The sequence below is a fragment of the Eumetopias jubatus genome, unplaced genomic scaffold (genome assembly GCF_037043125.1).
Source record: "Eumetopias jubatus isolate StellerSeaLion01/CBP00866 unplaced genomic scaffold, mEumJub1_p1.0 scaffold_8, whole genome shotgun sequence".
NCBI classification, from domain to species: Eukaryota; Metazoa; Chordata; class Mammalia; order Carnivora; family Otariidae; genus Eumetopias; species Eumetopias jubatus.
Window position 1 is genome coordinate 34,839,620 of NW_028274814.1, and position 18,158 is coordinate 34,857,777.

Consider the following 18,158-nt stretch of genomic DNA (forward strand, 5'->3'; position numbering starts at 1 on the left):
GGAACCAGGCATCCTCAACACATCCTTAGGGGCTGGAGGAGAAATCTGGGGCCACACCCACCGTTCACATCACTCAGCTTGTCTCCCCGTTACAGCCACTCAGACTTGAGGACTCTGATGAGTTGCCAAATGATGACCCCAGTCTGTGCTAGCCACCAGGAAATGTCACAAAATCAACCGTTTAAAATATTGCCACTTTGGTAACAAGTAGAATTGCATACATTGAAAGCACTGGATCACCATGGTCCCACCTCAGAGTACATTTCTATTAATAAAATAGATTGAGGGATATACCTGTGTGTTTCCTATGACCAGACATAAGATGGCGCTGACCTCTTTTTCGCTATCAACCGAGTCCATGCGATGCACATGATCTGTGTGCTTGGCAATGCTGTGGAATGACCTCAGGGAATGACCCTTCTGAAAACAGCAAATAGAAGAGAGTCCGGTTTAAGAACAGGGTCGATCTGATTCTGCCATTCCAGCCCCAGAAAGCCCCCTCTTCTGGGAGCCCAGGAGAAGGGCTTGTCTGTGTTGGCTGCTCCGTCTGTAAGGGGAATGCCATTCTCCCAGCCTGGGCAGATGGTGGGAGACATCCCTGACCAGGCACTGCACCACCTCCCTGTAACTGGTGCGTCCAAGTTGGGCGCAGGGAGTTCCAGGTCATCCAGGAAAAACCCTGTAAGCACTGGCTTAGTCTCCCAATTTTGTTTGACAGGGATGTGCTCATTCCTCTGTGGGAAAGCGCGCTATTCTGAGCTGCCCTAACAGCACTGAGAGGGTAGGATGTCAGCGTGAACGCGGTCTGTTCGGAAGGCCTGAAGCTAATGGCTGTGCTTTTGTTCCAGTTCCTGTTCCTCTCGGAGGTCCTGCAGTGGAGGGCACAGACCACCCCCGACCACGTCCTGTACACGCTGCTCAACTGTAGGGTGAGGACCACTGCACGCGAATCTCATGGTCGCCCTCGGGCAGCTTTCTCTTCTTTCCTTTCTGTTCCTTTCACTTCAGTGTCATGTGACATCCTTCCCATTTATTTGTTGCCTTTTCACATGATTTTAGCAATTCTTTTGGCGATATTTCCCCCAAAACACGGGGGACAGTTCAGACCTATGAGACATTTTTGTCTTTACTTTTATCAGAAAACTACTTTTTTGTAAATAGGAAGTGAGGCTTTCGTTATAGAGTTTCTTACGAATGAAAATCATCTCTGTTTTACAAGCGTGATGAAGGTTTGTGTTGACGCTTCACGCTGGAAAAGCAAGTTCATCCAGTATCATTCCACAGTGGAGCTTAAGGATGAGACCTTAAATATGCACACAAGTAGTATTAACAATAAACATCAAATGCAAAAGTCTTAATATGCTTAACTTTTCTTTTGCTGTGGAAATAAAGCCTGACAAGTAGATTTTAACCTTAGGTCTTCCCGACAAGTGTGGGTATGTGCGACTGTAGGAAGTTGTGACTATTTAGAGTTGTAAAATATCAAAATCTTACTGTGCAAAGCCACCTCTTACCATTTACAGCAATCGATTAGAGATGAGTGAAAGGCAGTGCCAAGCACATAACTGGCAGTACGGAGGGGACCTGTTCCCTGCATCCACACTCTCCTGTGCTCCCAGGTGCATGGTGGGAGGTGTTGCATCTGGGCTCCTGAGGATCTGAGCAGTTGCCTGAGCCCCTGAAACATGCCTACCCTGCTTTTCTCCTCTTTCCTCCATTAGCTCCTTTCTCAGCCCCTAAATACAGAAAAGACTCCGCTTTCCGCTGCCTTCCCAACACCGCTGCCTTGCGGGTGGTCCTCAGCTCTGCAGTGCCATCCTAATTTCCCTTTAATCTATTCTTCTGACTTCCCTGCCCTCCGCGTATTTGTCTTGGAGACTGTTCTTCCTCTGTGGTCTCTCAGTGGCCCTGCAGAGATTTCCAGTGTCCCCTCCAGAGTGATGACCCAGAGAGACGATGGTCTTCTGCCCCCGGGAGGGACATCTGCTCAAGTCCTCAGGCCCTTTGCTTAGCCTCCCAGGTGCTGCTGTGGTGCTGGTGTGGTCGATATGCTGTGGTGTCATCTGCAGACAGGCCACCAGAGAGCAAGAGGCAGGTCCATCACCCCCAACCCTCCCCAGCGCAGTCCCCCCACATTCTCTCCTCCTTGCAGTAGGGTTGAGAAGGGAGGGTGAGGATCTGTGCCTGGACGCCCTGGAGCCATAAGCAGGCAGCCGGAGGAGTAGGACACCAGCCCTGCCACACACACAGGCTCGGAGGTCATGCGGGTGTGTTCACAGAGGACCTGTCCCAACAGGGGAGGAAGACAGAGCTGTTCTAACCACATCCAACTGCGGGAGTGCCCGCGTGAGAGCAGAGCCCTCAGGTGGGCCCCTGGCGTGATGCCCGGACCCCGGGTCCTTCTGAGCAGCTCTGGCCTGGGTGATGTGTATTCCCATCCCTGACCCTGTGGCCACGGCCATCTGCTGTAGCTAGACGCCGGATTGTTGGGGGAAAACGAGTCACCGGAAATGACTCCCGCTTCGTTAGAGATGACAGGAAATTGGATGGGCAAGGGGGAGGTCAGAGCCGTGAGTGGATCCACTTTGGGTCAGCATGGAGAAGGGTGCTTCGCGCGACTGGCTTTCCTTTGCACACAGCTCTGGATGTGCAGGTGGCTGCGTCCGGAGCCAGTTGGGGGCCCGCCCCCTCCCCCTCCCTCCCCACCCAGAACGTACAAGGGCTCAGCCGGGGCTGAGGGTCGGAGTCGCCGTCTTCTTGGTTGTTATTCATAGTTTCTGCTTCAAGCACCCTCCTAGGTCAGCACTATCCCCTACAAGGGTAGCGCGAGCCACACACATAATTGTATGTTTTCTAAAAGCAGTATTTTTAAAAGACAGAAACTGGTGAAATTCATGCTAGTAATGTTTAGCTGACCTCCGTAGATCCAAAATATTGTCACTCCGGCATGTGGCCCCCCCCGCATTTTCCTGCTGGCCTCCGTCCTGCAAGGGGCATGCTGTTGGTTGTCTTTGGCGACTTGATAAGGCTTGAGTGAGAGCAGTTTCCCATTTGGTGCAGACGGGATTCATGCGTATGCCAGTGCGGTCGGTGGGGTAGGAGTTCTGTCAGACGTGCAGTAGGAAGTGGGGCTCTAATTCATTGCAGGTCGTGGAAAGCTACGAGTTGGAACTTGTTTCCATACAAAAGTTCCTAAATAACAAAAGTGTTATTTTTTTTAACAGAAACATCAGCCAAGTTTTTTAACCTTTTTTTTTTACTTGTAGCAACTTCTTTAGAATTTTTTTTTCATTTCTTTAAAGATTTTATTTATTTGACAGAGACAGACACAGCAAGAGAGGGAACACCAGCAGGGGGAGTGGGAGAGGGAGAAGCAGGCTTCCAGCGGAGCAGGGAGCCCGATGCGGGGCTCGATCCCAGGACCCTGGGACCACGACCTGAGCCGAAGGCAGATGCTTAACAACTGAGCCACCCAGGCGCCCCTAGAATTTTAAAATATAAATCCTATTTGGCTTTTTCTTAATTCCTAGTGTTTTTTCATTTATTATTTAATTTCATGTCAAACTTCCAAGTGGTGCCCAAATTCACAGTCCTTGGCCCTGAAATTTGTTGACTCAGGACAGGGGTTGGTCCTGTCATGATTCCACCCAAAACTTCCTTTAGAAGTCAGCCCTGATTTCTCTGGTGAGGTGGTTTATACTAGTCTCTCTTCTCTTTATGGAAACCTCATCGTTTCCCGTGGATGTCGATGGGGGGCCAGGCAGTCGTTGGCCAAGGATCACAGGCTGCCATTTTGTGGGATGCGCATCTGTGGCCCCTCATTGTTCAGAGCCCCCACCAGTGGTGTTTCTCTAGAGCAGGAGGTTGTGCAGGAGCTCCCACAGGGGAGTCTGGGGCCAGGCATGGCTGCCGGTGGACCGGCGCTTCCCCGTCCCAGCACAGCCCCTCCAGGTGGCTCGGGGACAGCTTCAGTGTCCAGGCACCCGGTCGCTGACTCCAGAACCGGATGAGCCCTCAAGGCCTGCTGTGCAGCGGGGGCTTTCCTGCTAAAAAGCCTCGAGCGGCATTGTGAACCATTTCAGAGGTCGCTAAAGATAAAGGGCAGCGTACCAATTACATTTCACCTTTTCTAAAGTGTATCAGTGGGAATTTCACACACCAGGGCCAACACATCTTTTCAGACACTCTCATGCCTGCTGGTTCTGAGCTGACGGAGAAGCTGGTCATTGATGGGGGTTGGGTATCGGATCTCCCGAAACTGGAGGGAAGGTCAGATCCAGAAGTGGAACCGCCCAGAGCAGGAGCGCTTGTCGGCTGAGATAAGACAGGTGCACCAGCGGCCGGAGGGCGGTGACAGAACAGCAGGGTCTAGCTCCTCGGAGACATAAGGGTGAGCCCCTTCTACCAGCACCGTCCACTGGCGCACCACCACCCGCCTGTCCCTGTCTGACGGTCAGGAGGGGGGTGCTGGCTGTCCCCCAGGATGGGAGGGGTGGGGTGGTCCCCACCAGCACAGGGAGGGAGCTGGTCCTGGGCCCCCCCATCAGCTGTGCCCATCTTCACTTTGAACTTCTCAAAGGACATTTGGGTCAAGGAGTGCGTTCATTTTGGTTCCGGCGAACAGGTGTGGTCCCCAGGAGTGGATGCTCAGGGAGTGTCCAGTGTTGGGAGGCCCTGGGCTCCAGTCTCCTGGGTCTCTGTTTACCCAGCTTTGCTGCACTGTGCCGTGGCTCTTCTACTGCCTCATATTTTAACCATCCTCAGAAGAGAGACAATGAAGGGAGATGTGTGTGACAAGAGGATTCACTTCAGAGAAGCGTAAGCGGACCCTGTGCCCTGTAGGAGAGGCCAGTCCTGGTCGGTGGGAAAGGGCCGGAGCCTGCGGGCAGCCCCCTGCAGCCCCGGGCGCTGCTCATACATCGGGGAGGGGAGTGTGTTGTTTCCTGGAGCTCGACACAATAGTCCGTTAGCTCGTGGATGATTTTGGCAAACACGGAGCGCTGGTGATTGTGTCCTGATGGTAAAAGGTCCCACCCCCCACCCAGAGCAGGTGTTTCTAACACACGGACCATGTTAACAGGAATTCTACCGTGTCCCCAGGATCTCCCATCACCAGAGCTCCACTGCCCATCTGTAAGGGACCCCAGGGTCTGGTCGCTTCTGTCCGCTCAGCGTTACCCTCCTTCCACACAAGCGTGCTCACCGCTCTTCCCTTGAGACTTGATTCTCCACACTTGACGTTTGCATCCAGTCCCCAAAAATCACGGTGTCTCGCTGTTCTTCCTGCTGCCGCTGGACCGCTGGCTCGCTCCGCCAGAGCCAACGGCGTGGTCATGATGCCGGGGCCGTGTTCAGTACATGGAGGCTGTGGGCCGCCGTGCCCGTGACTGCAGGAAGGCCCTTCACACTGAGAATCACTTTAAAATAGGGTTTGATCGTGAAGAGCAGTGGTTTTTTTTTTTTCATTTTCTTCAACCCTTGATTTTGAAATAACTGTAGATCCTCAGGAAGTTACAATAGTGCCTTTGAGGTATTTTTTTTATCTAAATATGTTTTCCATTTGTTTCTTCAGGTTTAAAAAGTCTACATAAAATGAATATGACACTTCATTTTTCCCTTTACTGTTTGTTTGTTTGTTTTTACTGTAGCTTTGTTTTGTTTGTTTTTAGACCTCTTTGACTTCTGATGTGGTGTTTCTTAAAAATATTTTCAATTTGTGTAATTTTCCTGTTCGTTCCCCACTGAGTCTTACTGCCCTTGGCGATTACACTGAAGTCCCAGAATTACCAGGTTGACTTTTTTTGTAAGTTGAGCTATTTTTTAGGTCAAGTAATTTTTTTTTTTAAAGATTTTATTTGAGAGAGAGAGAGCATGTGAGTGGGGGGAGGGGCGGAGGGAGAGAGAATCTCAGGCAGACTCCATGCCTGACGTGGGGCTCAACCCCACAACCCTGAGATCATGACTTGAGCCAAAATCAAGAGTCAGACACTTCACCAACTGAGTCACCCACGTGCCCCAAGTAATTATTTTTTAGAATATTTCTTGTTGGAGCGCCTGGGTGGCTCAGTCAGTGAAGCATCTGCCTTCGGCTCAGGTCATGATCTCAGGGTCCTGGGATCGAGTCCAACATGGGGCTCCCTGCTCAGCAAAGAGTCGGCGTCTCCCTCTGCCGCTCCCCCTGCTTGTGTTTTCTCTCTCTGTCTCTGACAAATAAAGTCTTTTAAAAAATAAAATATTTCTTGTTAACACAGTGGATCTAGATGCCTCTTCAGTGCTGCCCTTCTTGGCCAGTGGGGGGAGAGGGGGGTGGCCAGTGTGCTAAAACTGACAGGTGTGCAGATGTACTAACATCCACATGAGTGCATTTCCAATAAGGGAACTGGCTGGTACCTGCAGGCGTCTCGATAAAGCTGTTCTGTTCAAAAACATCTCACCCACTTGTCCTTGCAATTCCCAGGGTACGATAGCGAGCTCGCTAACGTGCGTGCAGCTGCATAAACGTGCCGAGAAGATCGCCGTGATGCTCATGGAGAGAGGACACCTGCAGGACGGGGACCACGTGGCTCTCGTCTACCCGCCAGGTGAAGGGCGGGGCCAGCTCCAGAGCTGGCGGGACGGGCACCGGCTGACCACTGGCCCTGCATTCTGTGTTGCTCGCCGCAGCTGCTTACAGCCTCTTGTGGGGACGGTGGTGTGTGCTGTGTAACTCGAGGGCATAAATACGACGAAATTTCGCAGACATCTGTATCTGTTTCTTTACGTATTGAGGTAGCTCATCGAATCAATAGTCGTTAAACCCTTCACTAAACTGATAATCGTAGAGTTGAGTAATTGCGTAGAGAAGTGACAGAAATTAAACTTGTGGGCTGCTTTGGCACCTCGTACTTGAAGGAACAGGCCAACAGGAAGTTACGGCCGAAGCCTAGCAAAGCTCACGGGCGGAGGACGATCGGCAGCGGTCTCATGCCCGGGCTAGAACCTCTGCTGATGGGCATTGACTGTGTCGACTGAGAACTTTGCTCCTCTCCCATCTAGGAATAGACCTCATCGCGGCATTTTACGGCTGCCTGTATGCGGGCTGTGTGCCAATAACCGTCCGCCCTCCACACCCACAGAACATCGCAACAACGCTGCCGACCGTGAAGATGATCGTGGAGGTAACCCTGCCTGGGAGTGCCGGGGCTCCTAGATCCCAGGGCCCAGGCCAGGACTGGCTCCGGGCCGGTGGGGCAGGTGCGGCCTCTAGCCTCCAGTTCTGGAAGTAGGGTTTCAGCTCCTGTGTGGGCTGGGGATGGCATTGTGGGTGCATGGGGATGGAGGAGCCCTGGAGAAAGTAGCTCCTCGCCCACGGCACCTGGACAGACAGCGGGAGCTTCTGCACCAGACTGATGAAAAGGTCATGTAATGTTTTTAGCATTTATTTATTTAAATAATCTCTGCACCCAATGTGGGGCTCAAACTCATGACCCCAAGATCAAGAGTCACACGCTCCTCTCACTGAGCTGGCCAGGTGCCCCAAAAGTCTTATTTTTTTTTTTTTAATTTCTTTGCTCAAGGTTTAGAAATGTCCCATTCCTTTTTTAAAGCACAGATTTATTTTAATCGTTCTTATGCTTGGGGAAGTTTAGAAGGATTAGGAGAAGTTTTTCCCCTTGGAGGAGGGACAGCTTAGTCTGGGGACAGCACATGCAAATTCTTTCAGTGGTGATGTTGGAAGACGGCCGAGGCCATTACTCCCTTTAGGAGGTAGTGATCGTGTAAGTGGGTACACAGGGCGGCTTTTATAGGACAGAGCTAACTGTGAGCGCGGTGGTTGGGGTGCTCCATTCTGAGCATGTGTGTCATGGGTGTCCCTCAGCTCCAGAAATGCCAGGGACCACAGTGTCTGTGAGCTCTGTGTGCTGTGGTCAGTTCCTGGCTCTGTCCTGCCTCCGGCGGCCAACACTGGCTCCGCGGGCTGTGAGGGCCCACGGCCTCGGGGTGCGTAGTGAGCGGCGTGTTCTCTGACCGGCAGGTGAGTCGCTCTGCCTGCTTGATGACAACACAGCTCATCTGTAAGTTGTTACGGTCCAGGGAGGCAGCTGCGGCCGTAGACGTCAGGGCATGGCCCCCCATCCTGGACACAGGTCAGTCCTCGAACCCGCCAGAGACGTTCTTGTGTGCCTCTGCTTTCCCACTGGGTCAGGTACGCTAACGGCTTTATTTTGCTACAGATGATTTGCCAAAGAAGCGGCCCGCCCAGATCTACAAACCTTCCAACCCAGACATGCTAGCTTATCTCGACTTCAGCGTGTCCACGACCGGGATGCTTGCTGGAGTGAAGGTGAGAAACATGGTCTGCACGGTGTGTGGTTACGAGCCACGTGGGGCTGTCCCTTGACATTCTTCTGTAGAGCGGGACTCTAGCAGGCACTTGAAGGGGCACGTGGGAGGGCTGCGTCCCTGCCCTTCCTGAGACTCTAAGATGCGTGACCATTTCCATGGTGACCTAGGCTGGCCGATTCTTTCCACACAGTCCAACTGTTTTTTTGTATGTAAACACAGCCTCATTAGCCCCTAGTAAAGAGTTGCATGTCTTTCTTCCTTGCTGGTTCTCAAATCCCAGTGCTCTGTTATAAAACTCGGTGCACTGGGGTTTCTTCCCTTTTTAGCTTGGGTTCCATCCTGGCTGGCTGACCACTGACCCTTGTTTCTACCAAAGAATGGAGCTGCAGTTGACCCTTGAACAACTGGGGGGGGGGCGGTTAGGAGCAACCCCACCCCTGTGCAGTCGAAAATCTGCATATGACTTTTGAGTCCCCCAAAACTTAGCTACTTACAGCCTCCTGGAAATCTTACCAGTGACATAGACAGTCCATTAACACCTATTTTGTGTGTTCTATGTATTACATACCGTACTCTCACAGTAAAGTAAGCTGGAGAAAAGAAAATCCTGTTGAGAAAGTCACGAGGGAGAGAAGAAACATTTACAGTCCTGCCCTATAAAAAACCAGTGTACAAGGGGGCCGGCGCCCACGATCCTGTGTCGTTCAGGGGTGCGCCATGCTGTGTGCTTCACCTCGTGAGGACCCTCAGGGCTCGGGCATTGTCCCTGTCAAGGGACTGGTACATCCTCTGTAGCCTCAAGAAGCCCTTGGCCCGCCTTCGGGATCTGACCCCTCTGTTTATGTCATTTACCTCAGTTCTCTTTCTCTACTTTTTTTTTTTCAATTTTTTTAATTGTTAAATACACTTAACATAAATTCACCTTAATAACCGACCTAAGTATACGGTTCAGGAGCATTAAAAACACTCACACTGTTGTGGAGCCATCCCTACCATCCACCGCCATAACTCACCGCGTCTTGTGAAACTGAAACTCACTACCTATTAATCAAGAGCCCCCATCCCCTCCACCAGCACCCACTATCTCCCTTCTGTCTCTGGGATTTTGACAATTCTGGGGACCCCATAGAGATGGAGTCCTGCAGTGCTGTCCTTTTGTAATTGGCTCATTAAACGTACCGTAATGTCCCAGGGTTCATCCATGTTGCTGAGGGGCTCAGAATTCCTTTTTAAGGCTAAGTTAACATTCCATTGATGTTTGGCCTTTGTGTTCATCTGTCAGCGAACAGTAGGGCTGCTTCCAAGGGTTAGCTCTTGTAAGCGATGCTGCTGTGAACAGAGATGTGCAAGCCTCTCTTAACACAGTGCTTTCACATCTTCTGGGTATGTGCCAAGAAGTGGAATTTGGGGTTGTATGGCCATTCCATTTTAATCCCGAGAGGGAATCGCCATGCTGTTTTCAATGGTGGCCATACCATTTCATCTTCCCCTCATCCTTGTCAACTCTCAGAGTTGTCTAGTTTTTTTGTTGTTGTTAATAGTAGCCATTCTAATGAGTGTGCAGTGGTATCTCATTGTGGTTTTTTGATTTGCACTTTCCTAATGATTAGTGATGTTAAGCATTTTTTCATGCAATTAATGGCCATTTGTACATCTTCTTTGGAGAAATATCTATCCAAGTCCTTTGAATCAAGTTGCTTGTTTTGTTGTTGTTGTTGTTGTTGTTGAGTCTTACAAATTCTCCGCATATTCTGGATATTAAACCCTGAATTTTCTCCTGTTCTGTGGATTGCCTTCTTACTCTGTGGATAGTGTCCTTTGATGCACAAAATTTTTAAATTTTCGTACAGTCCAATTTTGTCTTTTTTTTTTTGGCCTATGCCTTCGGTCACATCCAAGAAATCATTGCCTAACTACGGTGTCATAAAGCTTTATATTGTGTTTTCTTCCAAGAATTGTATTATCTTAGGTCTTACATTTCTGTCTTTGACCCAATTGTTAATTTTTCTCTGTGGTTTTAGGTAAAGGTCCAACCTCATTCTTTTGCATGCAGAGACCCAATTTTCTCAGCACCATTTGTTGAGAAGACTGTCTTTTCCCTCATTGAATGGTCTTGGCACCCTTGTCAAAAATCAGTTGGCCATAAATGCAAGGATTTTTTTTTGTTCCAGGCTCTGTATTTTCTTCTATTAATCTATGCATCTGTTTTTATGCCAGTACTGCACTGTTTTGACTACTGTATATTTGTAGTAAATCAGGAAGTGTGAGTCCTCTATTTCTTTTCAAGATTGTTTTGGCTTTTCAGATTTTCTTGAGATTCTGTTTGAAGTTTTTGATGCATTTTCTACTTCTACAAAAAATACCATTGAAATTTTTTTATTTAAATTCAATTAGCCAATATATAGTACATCATTAGTTTTTAGTATAATGTTCAATGATTCATTAGTTGCTAATAACACCCAGAGACTGCATTGAGTCTGTATTAGGGTAGTATTGATGTCTATGAATATGGTTTATGTTTCTATTTATTTATGTCTTCAATTTCTTTGGCAATATTTTGTAGTTTTCATTGTACAAGTCTTCCTGATTCCTAAGCATTTTATGCTTTGATGCTATTATAAATAGACTTGTTTTAATTTCCTCTTCAGATTTTTCATTTAATGTATAGAAATGCAAGTGATTTTTGCTTGCTGCCTTCTTATCCTGCTACTTTGCTGAATTTATGATTTTTAATAATTTTTGTGTGAAATATTTAGTGTTTTCTATATATACGTTCATTTTATCTGTGAACAGAGATTATTTTACTTCTATCTTTCCAATCTGTATGCTTTGTATTTATTTTTCTTACCTAATTGCTTGGGCTAGAACTTCTAGTACTATGTTGACTAGAAAGGGTGCCTTGTTCCTGATTGTAGAGGTAAAGCTTTGAGTTTTTCATGACTGAGTATGACGTTCTCTGTGTTCTTCATATATGGCTTTTATTATGTTGAGGCCCTTTTTTTTCTATTCCTAGTCTATTGAGTGTTTTTATTATAAAAGGTTGTTGAATTTTATCAGATGCTTTTTTTTTTTTACATCAATTGAGATGTCATACGGGTTTTTTCCCTTCATTCTTTTAATGTGATATATTGATTGATTTTTTAAAAGATTTTATTTTTAAGTAATCTTTACACCCAATATGGGGCTCAAACTCATAACCCTGAGACCAGGAGTCATATGCTTCTCCAACTGAGCCAGCCAGGTGCCCCTACTGATTGATTTTTCATATGTAGAGCCAACATTGCCTTCCAGGAATAAATCCCACTGACATATAAGCCTTTTAATATGCTACCAAATTGGGTTAGTACTTTGTTGAGGATTTTCGCATCAGTGTTCAGCAGGGATATTTGTCTGTAGACCTCTGTTTTTATAGTGTCTTTGGCTTTGGTATCAGGGTTATGCTGACCTCAAAGAATGAGTTAAGAAGTGTTCCTTTCTTTTCAGTTTTTTGGAAAAGTTTGAGAAGGACTGGTATTGGTTCTTTTTTTAAAAAAAGATTTATTTATTTTAGAGAGAGAGTATGTGTGCATCTTGGGGGGAAGGGCAAAGGAAGAGGGAGAAAGAGAATCCCAAGCAGTCTCCCCACTGAGGATGGAGCCTGACTCAGGGCTTGATCTCACAACCCTGAGATCATGACCTGAGCTGAAATCAAGAGTCAGATGCTCAACCGTCTGAGCCACCCAGGTGCCCTGGTATTAGTTCATCTTTAAATGTTTGGTTCATTTTAGCAGTGAAGTCATCAGGTGTAGGGCTTTTCTTTGTTGGGAAATCTTCTTTACTGATTTGATCTTACTGTTTGTAAGTTTATTCAGACTTTTTATTCTTCGTGATTTAGTCTTTGTAAGTTTTGTGTTCCTTCTTGATAATTTGTGTTTCAGTTTCCATGAAATGTAATTTCTCCATTTCATATAGGTTGTGCAGTGTGTTGGTGTACAGTTGTTCATAGTACTCTCATAATTAATTTTATTTCTGTAGAATCTATAGTAAATGTCCCAACTTTCATTTCAGATTTTAGTAATTTGAGTGTTCCTTCCTTTTTTCTTAGTCCATCTAGCTAAAGGTTTGTGTGTTTTGTTGATTATTTCAAAGAACCAACTTTTGCTTTCAGTGATTACTACTTCTCCACTCTCTATTTGCTTACCTCCGTTCTAATCTTTATTTCCTTCCTGTTGCTAGCTTTGGGTTTAGTCTGTTCTTTTGTCTCTCATTCCTTAAGTTGTGAAGTTAGGTTGTTGACATGAGATCTGTCTTGTTTTTAACCTGTTTATATAAATTTCTGCATTAACATTGATTTTGCTGTGTCCTGTAAGCTTTGGTATGTTGTATTTTCATTTGCATTTGTGTCTAAGTATTTTATGATTTTCCTTGTGGTTATTTAAGAGTACATTTTTTTTAATTGTGGGTTTTCCAGTTTTCCTTCTGTTTGGGTTTTCCAGTTTTCCTTCTGTTACTAATTCCTAATTTCATCCTGTTGTGGTTGGAGAAGATACTGCATATGGTATCTATCTTTTTAAATCTATTGAGACTTAATTTGCGGCCTAAAATATGGTCTATCCTGGAATATGACCCAAGTGCTCTTGAGAAGAGTGTGTATTCCATTGTGATTGAGTGTTCTCCCTGTCCCTCAGATCTCTTTGGTTTATTGTGTTCAGTCTCCTATTTTCTTTTTTTTTTTAAGATTTTTATTTATTTATTTGACAGACACAACGAGAGAGGAAACACAAGCAGGGGGTGTGGGAGAGGGAGAAGCAGGCTTCCCGCGGAGCAGGGAGCCCGATGCAGGGCTCGATCCCAGGACCCTGGGATCATGACCTGAGCCGAAGGCAGATGCTTAATGACTGCACCACTCAGGCACCCCTCTTTTTTTTTTTTTTACGTGTCTTCTTTTTGTTGTTCTAACTATTATCGAGAGTAGGGTATTGAAGTCTCTGTCACTGAAGAAACGTCAATTTCTCCTTTTAGTTTTGTCCATTTTTGATTCATCTGTTTTGACTGTTGTCGGGTGTGTAGTTGTTTATAATTGTTAAATCTTCTTGCTGTACCGAACCCTTTGTTAATATGTAATGCCCCTCTCTGTCTCTTACAACCTTTCTGGAAGTCTGTATGTCTGATATTAGTTTAACTACTTCTGCTCTCTTTTGGTTACTGTTTGCATGGAATGTCTTTATCCATTCTTTCTCTTTCAAATTACTTGTGTCTTTTGATCTAAAATGAATCTCTTGGGGGTGCCTGGGTGGCACAGTTGGCTGGGGATCCAACTCTGTTTTGACTGGGGTCGTGGTCTCAGGGTCATGAGATCAAGCCCCGTGTCAGGCTCCACACAGAACACAAAGTCTGCTTGGAGTTTCTGTCTCCCTCTCCCCCTGCCCCCCACCTCTGCATGCTTGCTCTCTCTTTCTCTCTCTTGCTCTCTCACTCTCTCTCTCAAATAAATAAATCTTTTTAAAAAATAAATAAAAAATAGATAAAATGAGTCTCTTGTAGGCACCATATGGTATTTTATGTATTTTATTCACTCTGCCAATTTCTGTCTTTGGAGATTTAATCTGTTTACATTGCACTAATTACTGGTAAGAAGGGACTTCTGTGAGGTACCTGGGTGGTGCAGTCGATTAAGTGTCTGACTCTTTATTCTGGCTCAGGCCATGATCTCAGGGTCGTGAAATCTAGCCCTGTGTCGAGCTCCCCGCTCAGCTCGGCACTCTCCCTCTGCCCCTCCCCTTACTCACACTCTCGCTCGCTCTCTCAGATGATTTTTTTTTTTAAAAAGAAGGGACTTCTGTCATCTTGCTCATTATTTTCTATATGTCTTACAACCTTTCTGTTACTCATTTCCTGCATTACTATCTTGTTTTGTGCTTAGTTGATTTTTTGTACTGAAACATTCAAATTCCTTTCTCATTTCCTTTCATATATATTCTGCAGGTTTTGTCTTTGAGGTGACCATGGGGATTGGGTTGGGCAGCCTACAGATGTAATTCTCCAGTTTGGATTATCCCTACTTAATTTCAGGGACATAAAAAACTGCTCCATCTCTACCTCTCTCAGTTGCTGATTCACAAAGTTATATCTTTATACACTGTGGGGCCCAAAATATGTAGTAATAATTCTTTTAAATGCATTGGTCTCTTAAGTTATGTAGGGAAAAAAAGTGGAATTTAAACCCAAAGTTACAGTAACAGTTTTTCGACTGATAATTGTTTTGTTTTACCGTATTATTCTCTTAAATCACGTAGAAAATGAAGGGTAGAGTTATAAAGTATTGCTGTGATTATAGTAGCTTTTTCAAGACTTGTTTATTTATTTTAGAAGTGGGGGGAGAGAGAGCAAGTGAGGGAAGGGGCAGAGGGAGAGAATCTCAGGCTGACTCCCTGCTGAGCGTGGAGCCCAACACGGGGCTGAATCTTACGACCCTGAGATCATGACCTGAGCTGAAATCAGGAGTCAGAGGCTTACCCAGCTGAGCTACCCAAGTGCCCCAGGATTACACTAGCTTTATAATTGCCTTGTATTTACCTTTACTGAGATCTTAATTTATTCAGTGACTTCAAGTTGCATCTGGTGTCTTTCTGTTTCAACCTATAGGACTCCCTTGAGCCTTTCATGGCAGATCTAAATGTCAGGAGTGCCCACAACTTTTTCTTCAATGGGAATGTCTTAATTTTTCCAAAATTAATTGCCATTGCCCAAGCCTTCCTCTGGAAGTTAAAAACCTTAACAAACTCCAGAGCTCCAAATAGTTGCATCATTTTCTGCCCACATAATTGTTGTCTGGTTGCTATGGAGACCGTCTTCCCAGAATCCTCTCCTTTGCTTTTCAGTAGAATCTGATCCACCAAATAAAGTGGAATATAAAATAAAATAATTCTTCAAAAGCCTTTTGAAGACTTACTTGTTTGAGAGAGAGAGAGCATGCATCAGCAGGGAGGGGGGAGAGACAATCTCAAGGAGGCTCCACACTGAGCAGAGCTCAACCTGGGGCTTGATCTCACGACCCTGAGATCATGACCTGAGCCGAAATCAAGAGTCTGTCACTTAACCGACTGTGCCACCCAGGTGCCCCTTCAAAAGCCTTTTGGAGTACAGATTTCTTTTCAGACCAGGATAACTGACTTGCCACAGTGCTGAAGGTGGCCTTGAGTCGCCTCTGGTCATAGCTGAAGGGAAACACACACTTGGATCCTACCGTTTTCTACAGAGGTGGAGGCTATAATGTTACATCTTGATTCGATAAAGATACTTCTGCTTGAAACAGATAAAGCGATCTATGCTATTACTTCATGGTGATTCCACTCAATATAAGTATAAACCCTAGGAATCCCAGAGAGAGGAGTAACTAGACTTTCTCTCAAACTTATGAAAGCTTTCTTTTTTAAAGATTTATTTATTTTAGAGAGCGAAAGAGTGCGTGCAAGGCGGGGGGAGAGGGGTAGAGGGAGAGAAAGAATCTCAAGCAGACTCTGTGCTCAGCCTGGGTCCCTATGTGGGGCTCGATCTCATGACCCTGAGATCACAACCTGACCCGAAACCAAGAGTCAGCTGATTAACCGACTGAGCCACCCACGCACCCCTCAAATTTATGGAAGTTTTTATTAAACTTCTGACATTTAATTTGTTTGACGAGTACCTGATGTGAAACCTACTGTGATGTCATTTAATGAAAACCCATATGCCTTCAGCACTGAGAGGAACAAACTGAGCTGAAATCATCTGGTTTATAGTCTGTCCTGATGGAAATTCCTTCTACCTCTTTGTTTGCACTTGTCACCATGTTTTTTGGAAATGTTAATACACTTTCAGCTTTTGGACCAAAATGTCATTAAGCCTTCAGTGAAATACCAAAAGTTGAGAGAAAGAAGTTTACCCAGTAAACCGTTTTTCTCCATAATGGGTACTGTATAATGTCTGATTTAGTGTAAGACCCATGAGTATGTGTTTTATGTTCAATTTAAGTTTTATAATACTAACTCTTCAAAAGTGTAATTTGAACTCTGACAGTTCCTGGTAGCTCCTGGACACACATTTGTTCGATGTCCACGAGGACGTCATGTGGGGGGACCCATACAGCATCTGCTGTTTCCTTCAGATCAGTTGCCCTCTGGGCCTCTACACAGGATGTTTTAGAACCGTGGTGGCTCTCCCTTCCACCGAGGGTGCTCACTCTCTGGTGGGGTGTGCCGCTGATGTTTGCCCAAACCATGGACACTTAGTTCATCATCAGGCAAAGTCATACTGCACTCGAAAGTAACCCTTCCCAAGAGAAGTCCTAAGATGCATCCTAAAAATAAATACAGGTGCCCTCATCCCTGAGTCCTCCAACTGACGTCTGCTCTCAGTGTCTCTTTCAGAGTAGAGCATGAGAGCTTGTTGTTTGGGGCTTATGGAAAACTAATTCCTTATCCAGGTATAAGTCTGTCTTCATAAGAATTGGGCATTTTTCTTCCAACTTGGGCTATGGGTCTGTGATGTTGATAGGGTCCAGGATTGCTGTGAGCTTGGACATGAGATCTTCAGCTTTCCTGGTTGCTTTTTTCTTAATCTGTCTCTGTTCTTGTCACTTTGATGAGATCTGTTCATGCTTACTCGCCCTTAAGACCCAGAGCCCTCTATGAGCCCCAGGGCGATGGGAGAACCCATTCTCTGCTCACCATATATGTTGTCAAAATGCTCACGGGCCCCGCAGTTAACAGAGTTCTCTCTCAATTTCCCACTGGCTCACAAGCTCCTGGGGTTTGAGGCTGTGTTTTATTCTTTTTTATTTCCAGAGCACATAATACAAAGCCTGATACATAGCATGTCCTCAATTAATATAATGAATATTTGCTGAGCTGAGCTGAAGAACTCTGCTCTTGCTACAAACAGTACCTGCACAAAGCTAGGGGTTCAGGAAGGGTTCATTTTAGTGAGAATGTTGGTAATTTAGGATTTTACTCACTCCCCATCCAGCAGGTAGGAGGTTGAAGGAATGTTTCATAAATCCAGCATTGTTTCTTCTTTAAGCAAATATTGTGGCTTTAACAGCAAGCTAAAAGGAACCACTTGTGTGTTAGATTCTGGGGTAAGTCTGTATTACCTTTTGTGAATTCCGTGAAGTACCCACATGAAACCTGCCAGCCAGAGCGTCTAACAGTGCTCCCACGTTCACGACACAAGTGTCCCCCACTCCCGGCTTCTCTCCTCTGTTGCTGGGGTGGCTAACGGTGCTTTTCCCAAACATTTGGCGGGGTTTGCCTGCGTGTGAGGGTGCTCACTCCCGCCCCTCCCACAGTTCAGCTCTAGGGGACATCGGCTTCAGATGCACTGCAGACATGTTTAAAACCGTGAACTCGGAAAAGTTTTCCTTCCCCTCTCAGGTTGGCTTGGCTAGAGAGCTTCTGTGAGAAAACTGATTTTTATTAGACACGTTTTACAGTATTTTACAGTCACTCACGTTAGATTCTGGCTGTGGGCGCCCCCCTTCTGTCACCTTGGTCGTGCAGGGAGCGGGGTTGCTGGGGCACGTGACTGTCAGCAAGCCGCCTTCTCTGAGCCTGGTTTCCTGATCACTGACACGGGATGTCCGTCCACCGTGCCCCACCGGCCCTATCGCATGACAGGCACGTGGAGGTCAGACGCAGTCCCGACCCGGCGAGGGGCCCCGAGCCCTGGGGGGTCCCCACCTTCTTCACAGTGCAGTGGCATTGCAGGACATGGTTACTTCAGCTGCGGGAACGTGCTGCGTGTGGTTTAGTCGTTGAAAATGGGAGCACTGACAGGAACTGTAGCCCAATTGTCCGCTTCCTGCAGTCCCTTTG

At 46.4% G+C, this 18,158-nt stretch overlaps 1 protein-coding gene across 3 annotated transcripts in view; it reads left to right on the plus strand.

Moving 5' to 3' along the window:
- The window catches only part of DIP2C (DIP2 acetate--CoA ligase C (putative)), a 402,614-nt gene that overhangs the window by 329,253 nt on the left and 55,203 nt on the right, over positions 1-18,158 (plus strand). For all 3 annotated transcript variants that reach the window (XR_015768806.1, XM_088025832.1, XM_088025833.1), the window contains 5 exons: positions 849-929; positions 6,458-6,581; positions 7,036-7,157; positions 8,015-8,126; positions 8,214-8,323. Coding sequence is in view for 2 of the 3 variants with exons in the window: in XM_088025832.1 (XP_087881958.1) it covers positions 849-929; positions 6,458-6,581; positions 7,036-7,157; positions 8,015-8,126; positions 8,214-8,323 (549 nt within the window). In the remaining variant the exon portion in view is untranslated. The remainder of the gene's footprint in view (positions 1-848; positions 930-6,457; positions 6,582-7,035; positions 7,158-8,014; positions 8,127-8,213; positions 8,324-18,158) is intronic.